Source organism: Urocitellus parryii, chromosome 12, assembly GCF_045843805.1.
Source record: "Urocitellus parryii isolate mUroPar1 chromosome 12, mUroPar1.hap1, whole genome shotgun sequence".
In the NCBI taxonomy this organism is placed as follows: Eukaryota; Metazoa; Chordata; class Mammalia; order Rodentia; family Sciuridae; genus Urocitellus; species Urocitellus parryii.
This window is the reverse complement of record NC_135542.1, coordinates 59,952,742-59,973,870: the sequence shown is the minus strand read 5'-3', so window position 1 is coordinate 59,973,870 and position 21,129 is coordinate 59,952,742. Positions and strand designations below refer to the sequence as shown.

At 33.7% G+C, this 21,129-nt stretch overlaps 1 protein-coding gene across 2 annotated transcripts in view; it reads left to right on the top strand.

Annotated features, from left to right (window-relative positions):
• Heatr5b (HEAT repeat containing 5B) overlaps positions 1-21,129 on the top strand; it is an 83,892-nt gene that overhangs the window by 56,872 nt on the left and 5,891 nt on the right. For both annotated transcript variants that reach the window (XM_077791856.1, XM_077791855.1), the window contains 8 exons: positions 521-700; positions 6,208-6,445; positions 7,463-7,714; positions 8,605-8,732; positions 12,366-12,510; positions 12,979-13,245; positions 14,655-14,879; positions 20,823-20,974. In XM_077791856.1, coding sequence (XP_077647982.1) covers positions 521-700; positions 6,208-6,445; positions 7,463-7,714; positions 8,605-8,732; positions 12,366-12,510; positions 12,979-13,245; positions 14,655-14,879; positions 20,823-20,974 — 1,587 coding nt within the window. The remainder of the gene's footprint in view (positions 1-520; positions 701-6,207; positions 6,446-7,462; positions 7,715-8,604; positions 8,733-12,365; positions 12,511-12,978; positions 13,246-14,654; positions 14,880-20,822; positions 20,975-21,129) is intronic.

Sequence of the window (21,129 nt, the reverse complement as noted above, 5' to 3'; positions counted from 1 at the left end):
CTTTCTACTATCCAGATATTCCCATATCACCTGCTAGAACTAATCTCACTTGTCTGTTTTTAAGTGTGTAGTATCATTGTCATGAAATGTTCCTATGTGTTTGTTCAGTCTGTGTTTTCTTACTTGATGGTAGGGTCTGTATTTTTCCCTTCAATTTTTATTATTTTTATCTCATTCAATGCAACTAGCATAACCCTTTGCCTGTGGTTTGCAAAAATTTTGTTAAATTGAAAAATTTAAGACTGAACGACTTTGGTTGGAAAATTATTTCTGTTAAACTTTTTGTTAAATTAGACAATGGAAACTTTATAAGTAAATTTTCTTATAGAGGAATACAAGAAAATCTATACTTGCTGATTTATTTCAAAAAAATAATACAAATTACAATATTGGGTAGTTTTTTGTTTTGCTTTCAGTTTTGTGTTGTGTTTTTCCCTCAAGAAAGAGAATATTTACTCCACTCTCTTTTTTTCAATATTTGTTTTCTGTACACAAATTTTTTTGAATTTTCCTTGACTAGGTATGCAGCACATGGATTGGAAGTGGAGTTGTTAGTGATCTCAATGATCTCCGTCGAGTACACAATCTGCTTGTTTCTTCTCTGGACAAAGTTCAGGCCGGAAAAGGATCTTCCAGCCAACTATACCGAGAAAGTGCCACGACCATGGAAAAATTGGCTGTTCTCAAAGCATGGGCAGAGGTAACCACAGCCATTGTTGTTGAACCATTTCTCCATCCATGAGAAACGTTTTCCTGCTCCCATTGGTAAAATAATGTTTGTTTCAGCCTGGGATGGAGTTCAGGGATAGAGCACTTGCCTAGAAAATAGGAGGCCCTGGTTTTAATCCCCAGTATCTCTCTCACACACACACACACACACACACACAAAAAAAATGTTTTTAAAAGCTGACCCTTGGGCTGGAGTGGTAGCTCAGTGGTAGAGCTCTGGCTAGCATGTGTGAGGCACTGGGTTTGAGTCTCAGACAGCATATAAGTAAATAAATAAAATAAAGGTCTATCAACTATATATATATATATATATATATATATATATATATATATACACACACACACACACACACACACAAATATATATATGTATATATATTTTTTAAGTTTTAATTTGTTATATATGACAACAGAATGCATTACAATTCATATTACACATATAGAGCACAATTTTTCACATTTCTGGTTGTATACAAAGTAGAGTCACATCCTTTGTGTCTTCATACATGTACTTAGGGTACTGATGACCATTTCATTCCACCATCTTTCCTACCTTTATGTCCCCTCCCTTCCCCTCCCTCCCCTTTTCCCCTTTGCCCTATCTAGAGTTCATTTAATCTTCCCCCCTACCCCCCACAGCATATTATGAATCAGCATCCTTAAATCAGAGAAATAATTTGGCATTTGTTTTTTTGGGATTGGCTAATTTCACTTAGCAGTATATTCTCCAGCTCCATCTATTTACCTACAAATGCCATGATTTTATTCTCTTTTAATGCCGAATAATATTCCATTGTGTATATACCACATTTTCTTTATCCATTCATCTACTGAAGGGCATCTAGGTTGATTCCACAGTTTAGCTATTGTGAATTGTGCTGCTATAAACATTGATGTGGCTGTGTCCTTATAGTATGCTGTTTTTAAATCCTTTAGGTATAGACCAAGGAGTGGGATAACTGGGTCAAATGATGGTTCCAGACTCAGTTTTCCAAGGATTCTCTATACTGTTTTCCATATTGGCTGTATCAATTTGCAGTCCCACCAGCAATGTATGAGTGTGCCTTTTTCCCCACATCCTTGCCAACACTTATTGTTGTTTGGATTCTTAATAGCTGCCATTCTGACTGGAGTGAGATGAGATCTTAGAATGGTTTTGATTTGCATTTCTCTAATTGCTAGAGATGATGAACATTTTTTCATATATTTGTTGATTGATTGTATATCCTCTTCTGAGAAGTGTCTGTTCAGTTCCTTGGCCCATTTATTGATTGGGTTATTTGTTTTTTTGCTTTTAAGATTTTTGAGTTCTTTATATATTCTAGAGATTAGTGCTCTATCTGACATGCGTGTGGTAAGAATTTGTTCCCAGTTAGTAGGCTCTCTATTCACCTCACTGATTTTTTCTTTTGATGAGAAGAAGCTTTTGAGTTTGAATCCATCTCATTTATTGATTCTTGATATTAATTCTTATGCTATAGGAGTCTTATTAAGGAAGTTGGGGCTAATCTGACATGATAGAGATTTCAGCCTACTTTTTCTTCTATTAGACGCAGTGTCTCTAATTTAATTCCTAGGTCCTTGATCCGCTTTGAGTTGAGTTTTGGCATGGTGAGAGAGAGGGGTTTAATTTCATTTTGTTGCATATGGATTTCCAATTTTCCCAGCAACATTTGTTGAAGAGGCTGTCTTTTCTCCAATGTACATTTTTTCCACCTTTGTCAAATATATGATAACTATAATTATTTGGGTTAGTCTCTGTGTCCTCTATTATGTACCACTGGTCTAAGGTCTATTTTGGTACCAATACCATGCTGTTTTGTTACTGTTGCTCTGTAGTATAGTTTAAGGTCTGGTAAAGTGATGCCACCTGCTTCACTCTTTTTGCTAAGGATTGCTTTAGCTATTCTGGGTCTCTTATTTTTCCAGATAAATTTCATGACCGCCTTTTCTATTTCTATGAGGACTGTCATTGGGATTTTGATTGGAATTGCATTAAATCTGTATAGTGCTTTTGGTAGTATGGTCATTTAGACAATATTAATTCTGTCTGTCCAAGAACAAGGGAGATCTTTCCATCTCCCTTTTGTATTTAAAAAAAAAAAAGAGCTCACCCTTGGTATAGAATGCTTTTTCAAAATCTGTTCATTAGTTTTTTGAAAACCTGTATATTAAGGATGGACTTTCCTTATTTAAAATGCAGAAGTTGGGCTGGAAAATCCTCACAATATAAATAACAGAAAATATTTTATGTTAAGACTCTTGTATTTGATTACATTTCCAGAGATTTGCCACTTTACTATCTAAGCTACAGAGTTTATTTTATTATTTTTTAATAGCTGGTTTACGGTTACCTGTTTCATTTCCACAGTCACTTTACAACATTCACATACACACACATAAATTGTGTAAAGTTATTTTCCTAAATTCCTTTGGCCAGGTGCTTTGATTCTCTGTTCTTTTTTTGGTGGGGGGGGGGGTTATCTGGGGATTAAAGATTAAAGCCAGGGATGTTTAACCATTGAGCCATATCCCCAAACCCTTTTTTATTTTTTATTTTGAGATAGGATCTTGCTAAATTGCTGAGGCTGGCCTCAAACTTGGGATCCTCCTTCCTCAACCTCCGAAATTCCTGGGATTATAGGCATGTGCTACTGTACCCAGCTGCTTTTGGATTCTTATTATCTGCCCTCCAGTATTTCAAGAAACTGATTCCTGCTGAACATGGTGGTGCATGCCTGTAGTCCCAGTACCTCAGGAGGCTGGGGCAGAAGGATTGCAAGTTCAAAAACAACAGTCTCAGCAATTTAACGAGGTCTTAAACAATTTAATGTCTCTAAATAAATAAATAAATAAAAAGGGATGAGGGTGTAGCTTAGTTGGTAAAGCACCTGGTACCAAAAAACAAAAAAAAAAGTTTACTTGCAACGTTACTTATAATATGAAGAAGTGAATATTTTTTATCATTATATTTAAGATTCCAAAGGCTATATAAAGAATCAGAAGTAAATATAAAATTTCTGCTACAGGGAAATTATTAGTTATATTATGTACTATAGATATATTAGTTATATCATCTACTGTTGCCATCGAAATATTGACTATCAATATCTAGTATTTAGTCAAGAAAATCCCATGATATGTTAACCAATAAAAATAAATTAAAAATTCTATGTAGAGCAAAATTATAGTTTATAAAGATAAAATATGAATGTGGATATTGGGATTATGAGTCATTTTTAGACTTATTTTACAACCTTTATTAATGATTATAATCAAAAGTTTAAAAAAAAGTGCATACATTTTACCTTAAAATCCTGCAGTTACATTCTCCTTTGTGCATTGCTTAAGGAGTAAAATCCTCAGTTACTTCCATTTTACCCTGTGCTCAGGCAGTACCCCAAACTTGTAGTTCTCTCAAAGCATAATGCTGTTGCTTGTTTTTATGCTCTTGTTGTTGTTATTCCCTCTGTCTACACTGTCCTTTCTATCTTTGCCTGTGAACAGTGAAGTTTTTGAAGTTTTATCCTTGAAAACTGTGCCTTGAAGGAATGCAGTGGCACATGCCTGTAACCCCAGCAACTCAGGAGGCTGAAGCAGGAGAATTGCAGTTCAGGGTCAGCCCAGGCAATGTAATAAGATGCTGTCTCAGAATAAAAACTAAAAAGGGATGGGGATGTAGCTTAGTGGTAAAGCAACACTATGGTGTTCAATCCCTAGCACCACCATATACACACACAGAAAAATTCTTTCTTACCTGTCTCATGCTCCAAGAGTTAAAATTTTTCCGTCCTTGATGCTCTCTAAGATTCATTCATTCATTCACTACAGAAATCATCACATGTTCATTAGTTAATAGACCCTGGCACTGTCCTTAGGTACTGGGTAGAGTGTGGTAAGGAAGATCATTAAAAATAAATTTTAAAAAATTCCTTCTCTCAGCATTTTTCTGATACTTCTATCATTGTATTGGTCTATGAGTTCATGAATAGCAAAAACTGTATTTCTTGTCATTGTTGCTTCAGGTCTTACAGCATACTGCTGTACTGATCAATGTATAATCTTTCATATAAATCTTACTCTGCCAATGCACTATGTTCCTAAATGCAAGTCAAAAGATATGTAGTAGATAGGATTCAAGTGAACCACTGAGTTTCTTTTATTGCTTACTGAGATTCTTTTACTGCCAGTATAATAACAGATTTAGGAGGAAAAACAAGCTTAAAATCACTGAGAACTATGAATGTGATTTTTTTTTAGAGAGAGAGAGAATTTTTAATATTTTTTTTTTTTTTTTAGTTTTTGGCGGACACAACATCTTTGTTTGTATGTGGTGCTGAGGATCGAACCCAGGCTACACGCATGCCAGGCGAGCACACTACTGCTTGAGCCACATCCCCAACCCCTGAATGTGATATTTTTTATAACCTGAGACCCAAAGTCTGTATTTTCGAACTTAGTCAGTTGCTATGTTTTCTCTGGGCTGTGCCTGTCTGCCCAATGTAAGAATAGAAGTAAGATGCAGTACCTCCCACAAAGAAGCTTATAGTGTACTGGACACACAGACTTCCCGTTAGACCACACTGGAAATAATACTGTAGGAAGAAAACAGATTTTTTAAAGATTTTTTGGAGCGTACTTTACTTTTTTGCTCTTATTGTTATATTTTGCTTTTTCATTATGATATAATTCAGTTTGTATGTTCCAAGTTGCCAAAGCCTAAATATATGTAGAAAAACAAACTTGGCAAAAAAAGAATCTTTAAAATTATGTTTTAGGAAAGTTGTTATTATATGCCATTCTGGTTCACAAACTAGAGAGAAAGACTACAGATAATATATGTGACGAGTAAATTATATTTTTAGCTCAGCTATCTGTTGTAATTGCTAGATTGCTAAATATCATTTAAGGACTGTGTAAGAGGGAGTTTAGGAGAATATTTATGGAAATCCTTTCTTTGGCCACCTCCCTATTTTCAGCCTTTCTCTTTGAATGCTGTCTGATTATGTCTTATAAGTCTAGGAAAGTGTAGGCAGTAAACAGGAAGTTATACCCCATGGCCAAAAAAAAGGAGGCTTTGTAAAGAAGAACAAGGGAACCCAAGAAAAGCCTACTCCGGGACTAGGCTGTGAGAAGAATAGTCAGAAGCCAGATCAGCTTTAAAAAATTGCTTCCAAAGCAGAGGCAATTACTCTTTTTTGGTTATTGCAATCTCTTAATATCTATACCCATTTACCTTTTTTTAAAAAATATGTTTTTAGTTGTAGGTGGATACAATACCTTTATTTTATTTATTGTATGTGGTGCTAAGAATTGAACCCAGGGCCCCACACATATAGGTGAGCACTCTTACCACTGAGCAACCCCAGCCACTATACCTATTTACCTTTGATAATTCAACTGTACAATTACAGCAACTTAAAATATGTGATTTTTATCTTAAGCCTTGTTATTGTCACCTTGTGAATATCTTACTAGGTATATGTGGTTGCTATGAATATTAAAAAGGAAGCAGAGTCAAAACCAAAAAGAGCAATGAAGAATACTGATGATGATGAGGATGACTATGGTACCATAGATGAACTACCACCAGACAGTTTAATAACACTGGTACAACCCGAACTGCCAACACTTAGCCGCCTGTGGTTGGCAGCCTTGAAAGACTATGCTCTTTTGACTTTACCAGCAGAATTTTCTAGTCAGCTTCCCCCAGATGGTAAGTATTGTATTCACAGTTTGCCTTTATAAAGCTCAGTTTAATAATTAAACAAAATGAACTTGGTAGAAACTAGCACTAGTAATAAAAATGTCCTAAATTCTTGTGGACTTAAACCTTATGTTGTTTCTTAGAACATGTTTTCTTATTGCATTTATGGATTCGAGATTTTTACTGCAAAAAAACTTGTTAGCTGAAGCAAAAATTTTAATCACTGTTTTAGCTGTATTATGTGCAAGATTACTTGAAATAACTATGGATAACAAGTCATTATGCATAACCATGGTGAAGAATACTGCTTTACTCGTCCATGTATGCTCTTTCATATAAATCCTGCTCTGCTAATGAATTATGTTCCTAAAGTCTTTTTTGCAAGTTGTTGGTTTATACTCTAGTTTGTTTTCCTATTGGAATTTATTTGGAAATCATCATGAGCATTATTCCTGTTTAGAAAAGGTATTATCAATTCCTTTTCAAATAACCCATTTTTCTTCCCATATATTAATGATAACAGGTACTGGAGTTTCTCCTTTTTCTCCTTTCTGAATTCATTGTTATGGCAAAGAGAGATGAGAAAATCCCCAGTGTTGGTAGTGGGAGAAGGTGGAGAGGAAGAGTAGATAAACAGAAGAAACAAATTCCCTGGTCATGGTAGAAAGAGAGGTTACTGTGAGGAGGTGGATCCTATGAAAACAGGATAGGAAAAGGTATGGCTACTGAATGGCGCCAGCCCTGGACAGGAAAAGGTGGAAAGCAGGTATCAGTGAGGGAGAGGCAGGCACTTGGCAAAAAAGAATCTTTAAAATTATGTTTTAGGAAAGTTGCTATAGAGAGGGGTTAGTTGGGAGAGGAGAAACTCTTTGACCAGATGAATCTTTTGGGTTAAAAAAGATATTGTATCCACCTAAAACTAAAAAATAAAATTAAAAAAAGTAGTTTTTTAAGTTTAGTTATTCATAAATGAGTGAACACTTGTAATAGAAAGTAATGTTTTTAATTGATTTGATTGTTTTACAGGTGGAGCATTTTATACTCCTGAGACTATTGATACAGCTAGACTTCATTATCGGAATTCCTGGGCCCCAATTCTTCATGCGGTGGCACTTTGGTTAAATAGCACAGGGTTTACGTGTGCAGAGTCCACAGAAGCAGCAGTGTCTGGTTTACAAAAACGTTCTGCATCCATCAGTTTAAACCAGGCATCAGGAGCAATGGCCAGTGCTAAATCTTTGCCAGAAATTAACAAAGACCGAATGCATCTGATTTTAGGTAGAGTGTCATATTAATATATTTAAAGATGTATCACTTTTGAAAATTCAAGTTTTCACTTTAATGCTTTGGGAAAATTTTGTACAGCACAATTCAAAGAAAGAATCGTAAAAGGATTTTTTAGTTCATCTTATAAATTAGCTGAATTTTTGCCTAAAAATTATTTAAAACTACTCTTTAAAAATTGTAGATGTCATGTTCACTCACAGAGCAATACTAAATAATTTGCAAGAAAAAAACTTAATTTTTTTATTCTACAACAGATTATCTTTATACTTGGCACTTAACAAACCATCATCCCATAAAGAAAAAAAGTTTAAAAATTTAAAGAATCCTAATTTACAATTACTTTCTAGATGATGTTTTAGTGTTTAAAAATTTATACATTCTAATGAAGGTTTTAGTGATTTCATATTTTCTGGGGATGGAAAAGGACCACAATTTGAAAGGTATAATTGTAGAATTCATCTGTAGATTCAATAAATGAAAATGTGAAATATTTCCAAAACCTTAACCTCATATACATTTATAGCACTTTTTACCCATGACATTTATTGGGCCTCTATAGCTTGCCATTTAAAAACCTTGGTTTGTATATAAAATTTCTTGGCAACTATTAAATGAAAAGTGTAATGTTATAATGTTCATAAAGTTACTTTTAATATACTGTAATTTTAAAAAGTCCCAGAAATAGAAATGTTAGTTTGAATATTAATCAGTGCAATGCTACAACTTTATGTTCAGTTTGACTGCTTAGCTTAGAAACCATTTTGAACTATACTTTAACAAATAAATGTAGGTTAAAGTAATCCATACGAAAAATAGAGGAAAAATATGATGCCAATACAACATAAAGTGTTTTCTATCAATTTCTATTTTGTGTATTTCAGGTGTGAGTATACAGTTTCTTTGTTCCCCAAGACCTGAGGAGCCTGTGGAGCATGTTACTGCATGTCTACAGGCCTTGCACACCTTGCTGGATTCTTCTTGTGCCCGGATCCATATTGCAGAAGATCAGGTACAGTGTATTTCTAAAATGAATAACTATTTATATACTTTGTTTTAAATATATTTATATTAGTATAATGTTATCAGATAGTAAATATATATTGTATTAATTAATAACAGTAATATATATTACATTAGTGAAAGACAATATATAATAAGTATTCAAGATTTCTCTGTATTTAATCTTGGATGACCAGGCAGCAGTAGACTATAGATATCATTATACCTTCTTTGATTTGTTCATCATCAATCAAATAAAACTAAAACTTTAAGGAATAACTTCAGAGTTAGTAAATGATTGAAGTAGTAAAAGGCTAAAGTAACTTACAAGGCTATTAAGTAAATTATGTCACTTTTTTAAAAAAAATATTTTTTAGTTGTAAGTGGATCTTTTATTTTATTTATTTATGTTTGGTACTGAGGAACGAACCCAGGGCTTCACACATGCCAGGCAAGCATTGTACCACTGAACCACAACTCCAGCCCCAAATTATGCCACTTTTGAATGTTAGATAAAGTTTTCTCTCTCATTTAATGAAATTTGGGAGGTTGGTAGTAGCTCATTCACAATTTAAAGAACCACCTTTTCTAATTTCAGTATGAAACATCTAGGGAACTTTATTCATATTATAGAACCAAGCTGCCACTGGATTTGTTATTCCTTGTAACTAGAAATTCTATATCTTTATAATAAAGTTCGTCTCTTGACATCACCACTACCACATGGTGTCACTTGGGTAGTTTCCAATAAAACACAAAAAGATAAAATACCAACCTGATACCAATTTTTGATGTCAAAATTAGTTTTGCATTTTATTCTACCTAAAACTAAAACATAACATATGCTGTGTGAGTATAGGATTCAATCACTGATTAACTCTTGTTTGAAGCCCAACCCTGTGGCCTCAAGCTGTGCTACAATTTGAACTACAAGTTACTACAATAAATATTAGGATCGTTTTCAGATAGTTAAACCTATAAGATTTGATCTATAAAAGAAGAGTGACTACTATATTTAAATTCGAGCATTTGGGTTTTAATATAGTATATTACACAGCTAGCTATTTTTTTGGATTTAATGATATTTTATTCAAGTATTGCTATACAGTGGGAAAAATGGACTTTTAAAAAAGTTGGGTCCTGTACTTTCAACATTGTCAGAGGGCACTGATTCATGTTGTATTTATTCACCTAGCTGCTGTTACTCTGTTTCTGTTCTGCCTCAGACCCAGTTTGCAACTATAGATAATCAAACATAGTGTTACAGCCTCTGGATTAAGGGATAACTATCATGTAATATGTAATTTGTTCATGCATATAAGGTGTACTGAGAATAGGAACTGTCCTGAGAAGGATATCTTCTCAGGAAAGACAATGGTTGAATCAAATCTTACAGAGGAATTATATATATTTACTTATTAGTTGTTCTTTTTAGACATACATGACATATTATACATACATGGAATATTACTTATTCTAATTAGGATATCATTCTTGTGGTTGTACATGATGTAGAGTTATACTGGTCATGTATTCATTTATGAACCTAGGAAAGTTATGTCCAATTTATAACTTTCACTGTCTTTCCTATTCCCATCCCCACTCCTTCCGTTCATTCCCCTTTGTCTAATCCAATGAACTTCTGTTCTTCCTCTCCCTACCCTCCCTTGTAGTGGGTTACTATCCACATATCAGAGAGAACATTTGGCCTTTAGGTCTTTGGGACTGGCTTATTTCACTTAGCATGATATTCTCCAGTTCCATCCATTTACCAGCAAATGCAATAATTTCATTCTTCTTTGTGGCTGAATAATATTCCAGTGTGTGTGTGTGTGTGTGTGTGTGTGTGTGTGTGTGTGTGTGTATATATATATATCACATTGAATTTTCTTTATCCATTCAGTTACAGAGGAATTATTGAGGCCAAAGAAAAGGATTGGGTTTTCCTCTAAGAATAAAGTAGTAAATACAAAAACTAAGGAAGCATGAGAAAACAGGAGAAGTTTAGGGACAGTATAGTCATTTAGTATGGTTTTTGTAAATGCAAAATGTAGAGGTTAGTAGATGAGGCTGGACAACAGGGTAAAGACCAAATCATGAAGATTTCTTTATAGCATATAAGAGAATTTTGACTCTATCCTGAAATTGATGGGAAGTAATTAGCAATATTTAAATAAAGGAATGACATGATTGATTTTTTTGTTTCAGAAGGAACATGCTATCAATCTTGTAGAAGGTTGTTTGTGAGACAAGAAGGGAGGCAGGGAGACCAATTAAGTGACTCTTTATAATTTCAGAGAAATAATATACTAGTCTAGGAAAACTGATTAAAAGAGGAAGAAAAGAGGACCAAGATTGAAGCCTTGAGGATAACTAGCATTTAAGGATTGAGAGGAAGGAAATAAATCAGCATTGGAGACCACTAGAGTGGTAAGAGAAAAAACAAAACAGAAACAGTTTATCAAAGAGAAGGGAGAAATTTCAAGAAAGGCAGATGAGGCCAGGAGTGGTGGCTAATGCCTGTAATCCTAGTGACTCTAAAGGCTGAGGTAGGAGGATCACAAGTTCAAAGCCAGCCTCAGAAATTAAGTGAGGCCCTACACATCTTAGTAAGACCCTGTCTCAAAATGAAAACAAAACAAAACAAAAAAAGGAGGCTGGGGATGTGGTTCAGTGGTTAAGCACCCCTGGGTTCAATCCCCAGTACCAAAAAAAAAAAAAAAAAAAAAATGCAGATTATAACATCTAAAGAAATAGTACATAAATGAGGAAAGAAAAGGGTCCAGAGGAGGTTATTAGAGACCTTCTGCAGAGGATTTTCTTGGGTTGGTAAAAGCCAGATTCTAGAAGATCAGGGGGGTGAATGAGAAAGTAAATGAAGTGGAAACATCTAGGCTGGCTGGGAAAGGAAGGAGTAAGACAGAGGAGGCATGTGGGTAGATAAAAGGGTCTAAGAGACTTTGGGAGCTTTAGATAAGAAAGAATTGAACATTTTCCTTATATTGAGGAGAATAGTCTAACTAGACAGGGAGGTTGAAGACATATGAGATATGATTGAAATCTTTGAAGAATCCCTGGGAATTACAATGGGATCACATGAAGAAAGATGAATCAACTTGGAAAAGAAGCTGGGTATTAGATAAAGTGGAAACATTAAGGGAAGAGGTAAAGGTACTTGATTTGCCATTGAGCTTTCTCTGACTTTGAAATTTGAGGCAGACTCATTGGGCAGATTACCTGTGAAAGCTGAAAGTGAAAGTTTGTAATCATTGCTGAGGTGAATAGAGGAGGGACTCGCCAAAAATTCCTGTTGTCTGTGGCACACAACTCTCAGGTACTCAGCTTAGATTTGGTTTAAGGGCACTAAACTCTAACAATAATGCTTAACTCAAGTATTTTTTTAACCTGTGGGAGAATAAGTCAACTTAAATATTCAAGACATCTATTGCTTAAAAATCTGTTAGAATGAAATGTGACCATTTCCCAAGATTGTTAATATTCTTATTTGTTACACAGTCCTCTATGTTAATATTAATTGCAAAATACCTTGTTTTCATATGTATGTTTTCCTCAGCTTTTAATAATATACATTTATCCTTTAAAATTAAAATTAATTCAATTTATTTAATTCAATTTATAATAGCTGATTGGTGTTGAGTTGCTGAGTGTTTTGCATCGTCTCCTTTTGACCTGGAACCCACCATCCATCCAGCTGTTGGTTACTGGAGTTGTACAACAGATAGTAAGAGCTGCTCAGGATTATTTGCAGGAAAAAAGAAATACTCTGAGTAAGCACTATAAATCACACTAACTTAAAGTAAACCTTATTTGCACTCTAATTTTTAAAGTAGTAATGCCAGGAGGTTTATGATTTAAAAAATGATCATACATTTAGAAAATTTGAAACTGATTTTGTTTTCATTAGAAAGGACCAAATGAAATTGCTGATAGCTGATCATTTTTCCCCTCCAAAAATGTCAACTTCACATAGTTCAACCTAGCATATGTGTTATTTTTATTAGGAAATAAATACTTAATATTTTCCAAGTAAAAAATAACTATCCATTAGTTTAGAGAAGTTAATACACAAAATTCTAGTAAGGCAGAGAATTATACTAAGAAAGACATGTAGCATTATTTAGGCATTTACTTGTAAAACCTTTTGAAGGAATTTCTTAAAGGTATTTATTGTGATATTTTATATGCCATTTTCAATTTTCTGCTGAAAATTTCACCAAAATTATTTTTTATCTAAGATGAAGATGACATGGAGAAAGAGTCCTGTCCAGTATTAGGAGAAGGAGGTGACACTGGTGGCCTCATTCCTGGAAAATCTCTTGTGTTTGCAACTATGGAGCTGTTGATGTTCATTTTAGTTCGGCATATGCCACATCTGAGTACCAAGATGTCAGACTCTCCAAGTCACATAGCCACTAAAACCCGGCTGTCAGAAGAAAGTGCTCGTCTGGTGGCAGCCACAGTCACCATTCTCTCTGATTTACCATCCCTTTGTTCACCTGCTGGTACAGTATTGATCAGTATTTCGAAATGCATTATATGCAGTAGTGAAAGTGGTCTTGCCTTGAATTTTAAACACTTATAATTTATTTTTCTCTTAAATCTCAAGTGTGAAATGAGAGGTCAGTCTTTTAAAAAGGTTTATGTACTTTTAAGATCCTATAAAGATTAAAGATTCAAAAAACGAAAGACCTAAGCTGTCTTTTCAGATATGTTTCAAACAAGACAGAACTGCAGACTGGGGAAGATAGTAAGGTGGAATTACAAAGCTCATTATTTTCTAATCTGGTTGACATTCATGAGCAGCATTGAAAAGCAAAGAATTTCAGAGGAGAGTGACAGCCAACTCTAAGGAGTATCTAAAGAAATCATGACTAGTAAATGTAATAGATATTGAAGAACTGTTGTATGGAAGCAAACTTTCCTTGTTTTGCTGGAAAGTAAAAATAATTATTAGTAAACATACTGGTAAATTTCGGTATAACCAAGAAACAATTTTTTGATTCTTAAAGTTACCCTACATGTGTAAAAAGAATGACTTTCTCTCCTTGGAGTTTTGTAGGAAGCTGCCTATAAGAATAGTGAAGGGATTCTTTTGTTAAGTGGATGGTTGATTTTTTTTTTCAGTTGTAGTTGAACACAATACCTTTATTTTATTTATTTTTATGTGGTGCTGAGGATGAAACCCAGCGCCTCGCACGTGTTAGGCACACGCTCAACCACTGAGCCACAACCCCAGGCCCCCCCACCCCCACCACCATGGTTGAATTTTTATCCACAAATTCTGGGATCCTATAATTTCTTCTTTGCTTACCTCAGTAGTCTTCTCATTTTCCTGGCTTGATTAGGCTGGCTTTCGTACACTGAAGGTTAATTATATATTTTAGAATTACTAATAAGATTCACCAGGTAACTTAGATACTTCTCAAAGTATATGGTATTCTCCTTCTGTTTTTCTATCTTCCTTTCTCATTTTCATTATGAAGGGCATGGACTACTAAATAGGTGAAATATTAGCAGTAATAAAATGGCTGGATTGGAAAAAGAAAATATCAGTTCTCTCTTCTCTAAAATAACATGGCAATTTCTTATGTTCTTTTTCAAACATTGAATTATAGTAAAAGTAATGTAGCAAATTTTATATAAAAACAAAGAAAATAAATAATATGAAACCATAGTCAGCCAGGCATGGTGTCATGCACTCTAGTCCTAGCTACTCCAAAGGCTGAGGCAGAAGGATCACTTTAGCCTAGGGATGTGGGGCCAGCCAGAGAAACACAGTGAGACCCTGTCTAAAGGAAGAGGGGGAAAAAAAAAAAAGACAAACATAATTAATTGTAAAAAAAATAAGGAATGGAAACATCTACAGTGGCATTGAGTAATTATGAGGTAATCTGATTTGTTTTTATTTTAGGATGTATGACAATCCTGCCCACAATTCTATTCTTAATTGCAAGAATATTAAAAGACACAGCAATAAAGTCTGCAGACAATCAGGTTCCTCTACCAGTCAGTGCAGCTCTTCAAGGGATTAAAAGTATTGTGACACTTTCAATGGTCAAAACTGAGGAAACTCAAAAACAGTGGACAGCTCTAATTCGTAGCACTCTTGCATGTATCCTGGAATATTCACAACCAGGTAACCTATCAGAGTTTTTTAAAAATTTTGATCTGTTCAGATATCTATCTGTTCCCTAATTAATTAATTATTTAAGTAATCTTATCAGAAAATTGCTGTATAACATTGAATTAACTCACAGAGATGCATTAGTCACATTTTTTTTGGATTTGAAGTTTCAGTAACTCTGTCTGAATTATTGACTTTAAATATCTTTGTCTTAGAACTTTCATACATACTGGAAAGTTTAAAAAAAAGATATAATATATACCCAGAATTGACATGTGTTAGTATAATTGATATAAAATTGGAAAGAAGTTCAAGTATCTGTCACTATTTCAGTGTATCCCAAATGGAACCATAATCTTGGTATTGATATATTTTATTCTAGAAATTTCCCTATTACAAATTATATTTTCTATGTTAATATGTATCAATTATTTTAACAAATATACTTAGTTTATATATATGCATTATATAGAAAGTGAGATAAGTAACCATGAATAATATATATTTTTTGTACTATTTAATTTACATAAGTAATGATATAATATCCCATTCTACTTTTTTTCCCTCTGTAATTAATTTTTGGTTCTATTAATGTAGATAAATAAAACCTTCATTTATTCTTAACTCCTGTGTAGCTTTACATCACATTTATTTGTTCAATTATTCATTCCTGTCAATGGATATTTTTGCTGTTTCTAATTTCTCCCAATTAAAAAAGTTGCTTTAGCAAACATCATGGATTTCTTTTGCATGTGTGCTGTGAGAAATTTTCTAGGGTATATATCTGTAAGTGGAATTGATGGCATATATTAACTTCCATTTTATCAGACATCGCCAAATTGTTCTTCAAAGTAGCCAAATGAATTTACACTCGCATCAGCAGCATAAGGTGATCTTTGTTTCCCCATAACCTGACCAATACGTGGTATTATTTGGTTTCCAAATTTTGTTATATGATGGCTAATATGTCCTATCATGTTGTTTTAATTATTACTTCTCATTTTCCTAATGAATATAAGTATTTTTCATGTTTGTGTTTCATTTAGAGGGAAATCCTTAGTCATGTTTTTGTCCATTTTCTTCTGTGTTTGGCTTTTTCTCTCAAGTTTTTCTTTTTTGGCTATAAAGAAAATGTAGAAGAACTAAAAAAAGAATAATAAGGAAAGATTTGTCATGTTGCCTAATAAAAAACTTCCACATCATTTAAAAATGTTTAGTAGCCCAGGAATCAGTGGATGGGACAGTAGAACAGAAGAGATTTCTATAGAAGACACATATCCTCATAAGAGTAAAATAAACAATAAAGATCATTCATTCATTATTCTTCAAATGGGTGTACCAATTAACTGTTTGAGAAATAAATTCTCATTAGCCCTTCATCTTATATCTTGATTTAAAATAGACACAAGATAAATTTAAATGGTAATATAAAATGTTTAAAATAAGAAAACAAAGAAAATACAGATGACCTTTTTGTGGCAGAATGGCAAAAGACTAACTATAAGTCAGTGAGAGATACTGCAGAGGAAATATACTACATAGACTGATATATTGGCCTATGTAGACATCAAAGCATCTTACATTGAAAGGTATCTGAAAGGGCTGGGGATGTGGCTCAAGCGGTAGGGCACTTGCCTGGCATGCGTGCGGCCCGGGTTCGATCCTCAGCACCACATACAAAGATGTTGTGTCCGCCGAAAACTAGAAAATAAATATTAAAAAATTCTCTCTCAAAAAAAAAAAATCTGTAATCCCACTAAATAACAGAATTATATAGTTTATATAATTCCCACCCCCATTTAAGTTTAAAAAAAAAGAAAGGTATCTGAAAAACTAATAATAATATCTATGTCACTCTTTATTCTATTAACAAATAAAGAGGTCTTATAAGAGAATGAATAACCAATAGAAGAAAGAACAAAGGAAAGAAGGCACATTAGTTAAAAGTGGTGGTGCACACCTGTAATCCCAATGACTAGAGAGGCTAACACAGGATTGCCAGTCTGAGACCAGTTTCAGTGACTTAGTGGGCCCCGAGCAGCTTAGTGAGACCCTGTCTCAAAATTTAAAATAAAAAGGACTGGGGATGTGGCTCAGTGCTTAAGCGCTCCTGGGTTCAATTCTCAGTGCCAAACAAACAAACAAATTATGAAAAAAAAAATCAGCCACATTAATGGGTAAAAGAATAAGGCCAAAACACTAATGTAATTTTTTACTTGTAAAATGACTTTTGAAAAATGTGACTATGTTCAGCTGAAATTATTACCAAACATTTTTATACTTTGCTGAAGAGAATTTAAACTGGTTTAAATTTTCAGGGAGTAATTCTGCAGGATGTATAAGGAGCCTTTAAGAAAGCCAGGTGTGGTGGCACATACCTATAATCCCAGTCAGTCATTGAGGAGGCCAAGGGAGGAGGATTGAAGATTTGAAGCCAGCCTCAGCAATTTAGCAAGACTAAGAGCAACCAAATGAGACCCTGTCTCAAAATAAAAATTTAAAAGGGCTGAAAACATGGCTCAGTGGTTAAGTACTCTTGGGTTCAATACTTGGTACAAAAAACAAAAACAAAAGAAGAAGAATGCATACTTGGAGCCATGTGCAGCACACCGATAATCCCAGTGACTCAGGAAACTAAGGCAGGAGTATTGCAATTCAAAGCCAGCCTCAGCAACTTAATGAGACCCTCAACAATTTAGCAAGACCCCGTCTCAAAATAAGAAATAAAAAGGAATGGGGGGGGCCAGGGATATAGCCCAGTTGGTAGAGTGCTTGCCTTGCATGCATAAGGCCCTGGGTTCAATCCCCAGTTCCAAAAAAAAAAAAAAAAAAAAAAGGAATAGGGATGTAGCTCAGTGATAAAGTAGGTTCAATTCCCAATACCAATTAAAAAAAGAAGAAAGAAAGAAAATGCATACTTGGGGCTATATGTAGCTCAGTGGTAGAACACTTGATTAGCATGCATGAGGCACTAAATTTAATCCATAGTACCACACACAGAAAATGCATATTCTTTGGACTTGTTAATTAAAAAATTAAATTCAAGATTATTTAAATCATCAATACATTTATTTTATAATAATAAAATGTGTGATAAATATATTTGTCAGTGGGAAAAATTATTCATGACAATATATTAGTTTGGATTATATGTCCATTTTATCTCTTACATATCATATTTTTAAGCAAATATATATGTATATATATGATTAATTTAGACCAGAAGAAATTAAGTCAAAACCTAGAAATTAAATCTAAACTGTCACTGGATGGTAGAATTACAAGTTTTATTTTCTTTTCCATATGCTTTTTATATTTTGAATAATGTACAGATATTTAGAATGTGATTTTTTAAAAAATTATGTATAAGGAAAAAACTTTAGTTATATTAATGTAACTGAAATTATTTTAGCTTTATAAAGTGTTAATATTTTGCTTCTTAACATAGATTTTAACAAACTTAAAAAGATTAAATGCCTCATATATGAATGTATGTGCAAATTGATAGATAAATAGGAATATCAGGAAGAAGAAATGGTTAAGAATTTGTTATAAGTAGTTTTAATTTTGGTGAGCATATCCAGAATCAATATATATATATTTTTTATTTTTTTTATGTAGTTGGACACCATATCCTTATTTTATTTTTAAGTGGTGCTGAGGATCAAATCCAGTGCCTCGCACATGCTAGACACTCTACCACTAAGCCCCAGCCCTATAATATCTTTATTTTTTATTTTATTTTTTTATGTTGTGCTGAGGTTTGAACCCAGTGCCTCACACGTGTGAGGCAGGCACTCTACCACTGAGCTGCAGCCCCAACCCTAAATTGTCAATTTAAAAAAAAAATTTTCTTAGTTGTAAAGGGACACAATGCCTTTATTTATTTATTTTTTAAATTTAATTTTATACAGTGCTGTGAGTCAAATCCAGTGCCTCACATGTGCTAGGCAAACACTGTACCACTGAACCACAACCCCAGCCCTAAATTGTCAACTTTAACAAAAAGTGTTTGCTATTTTATCAAGCTGGTTCATTCATATGAAGTGAATTTGAAGGTCTGATAATCCAATTAACTTGCCTAAGATATTCTGTCCAGAGCTGAACTCACAGGAGATATACTTATGAAGTAAGGATCAAAGCCATGGGAATATTTATATAGTATAAGGCTAGCAATTCCCTTAATTCTTTTTTTTTAAGATAGAGAGAAGAGAGAGAGAGAGAGAGAGAGAGAGAGAGAGAGAGAGAGAGAGAGAGAGAGAGTTTTTTTTTTAATATTTATTTTTTAGTTTTCGGCGGACACAACATCTTTGTTTGTGTGTGGTGCTGAGGATCAAACCCGGGCTGCACGCATGCCGGGCAAGCGCGCTATTGCTTGAGCCACATCCCCAGCCCCCCTTAATTCTTGCTTAAGAAAAAAAATTATAATGAAGAATTTCCATTTGGAAACCCTACTTCTATACTCTAAGAGCTGAGATATTTTAAAATATGTGTATGTGTATTTATGTGGACATACATACACATGTACATAAATCCCGTCAAAAATGCTGCAGAACTTTTTTTCCCCTTTTAATCCTTTGATTTTTAAAATAAATTTCAAACTTAATTTTTTTTAGAGAGAGAGAGAGAGAGAGAGAGAGAGTTTTAATTTTTTTTTTTTTAATTTTCAGCGGACACAACATCTTTTTTTGTATGTGGTGCTGAGGATCCGGGCCGCACGCATGCCAGGCGAGCGCGCTACCGTGTGAGCCACATCCCCAGCCCATCAAATTTAATTTCAAGAGTAGAAAACACCAGTATACCCTTCTCCTAGATTCAACAATTAACATTTTGCCTCAAGGATTTATTATTATCCACATAACCCTCATACCTTTATTTTTTTAAAATTTTTTTAGTTATACACGGACACAATATCTTTATTTTGTTTATTTATTTTTATGCAGTGCTAGGGATCAAACTCAGTGACTTACATGTGGGAGGCAAGTGTTCTGCCACTAAGCAACAACCTCAGCCCCTGTACCTTTATTATTAATTTTGCTGAACCATTTGAGAATATGTTGAAGTCATCATGACTCTTTACTTTAAATACTTCACAGATTTCCTAAGAACAAGAACATTCCTTACATGATAATAGAAGAATTATAAAATTTAGACAATTTAACATTGATAAAATGCTGTTATTATTCATATACATATTTTAAATGTCCTAATCATGACTTTTATAGAACTTTTTCTTTTCCTTAGTCATAATATTTCTTTAGTTTTCTTTAATCTGGGATAGTTCCTCAGGCTTAATCTTTTGTGACATTAATTTTTTTTGTTTGTTTGTTTTTAAGTCGGACACAATACCTTTGTTTTTATTTATTTATTTACTTGTTTTTTATGTGGTGCTGAGGATCCACGCGCTAGGCGAGCACTCTACCGCTGAGCCACAACCCCAGCCCCATGACATTAATATTTTTGAAGAGTGCAGGTCATCTACTTTTGTAGAATGTTTCATAATTTTGAGTTATCTAATTTTTTCCTTACTTTTATGCATTTTTGGATAAATACTATATAAATACTGTTATGTCTTCTCAGAACATTATATAAGAAAGCATATAATGTTGCCTTGTCTCATTATTGGGAATCTTAACTTTAATGACTCCGTTAAGATGGTATCTGCCTTGTTTCTCCACTATACAGTTGTCATTTCTCCCTTTTATAACTAACAAGGAATCAATGGGGAGATATTTTGAAACTACCTTAATTGTTTGCTGTCTATCAAACTTTCACACAGTGGTTTTAGTATCCATTTTGTCTGAATTATTTATAATTACATGTTTCAAAATGGTAACATTTTAATTTATTTTCTTGATAAACTGTGATAAATGTTAGGAGCAGAGGAGAGTTGTTGAAGATTGAATTTCCAAAAGTTTTGGAAATGGCACTTTTTTTTCCATTTTTCATTTTCAGAAGATTCTGTGCCCACACCTGATGAAGTTAGCATGCTGACAGCAATTGCACTCTTCCTGTGGTCTGCTAGTAGTGAAATAATAGGAGTCCAGTCATTACAGAATGGCTGCATGAACAGATTTAAAAATGCATTAAATTCATGTGACCCATGGGTAAGTTCCACCTAAGCAAACATTCCACTTTATCAGGAGAATATCTGGTTGATTCATTAAAATGTGTTATATGTAAGGAAAACCTAAGTATTTACAGTAAGAGTTTTAAATGGAAAAACTAGAAAATATCACTGGGTTTAACTATAGGAGAAACA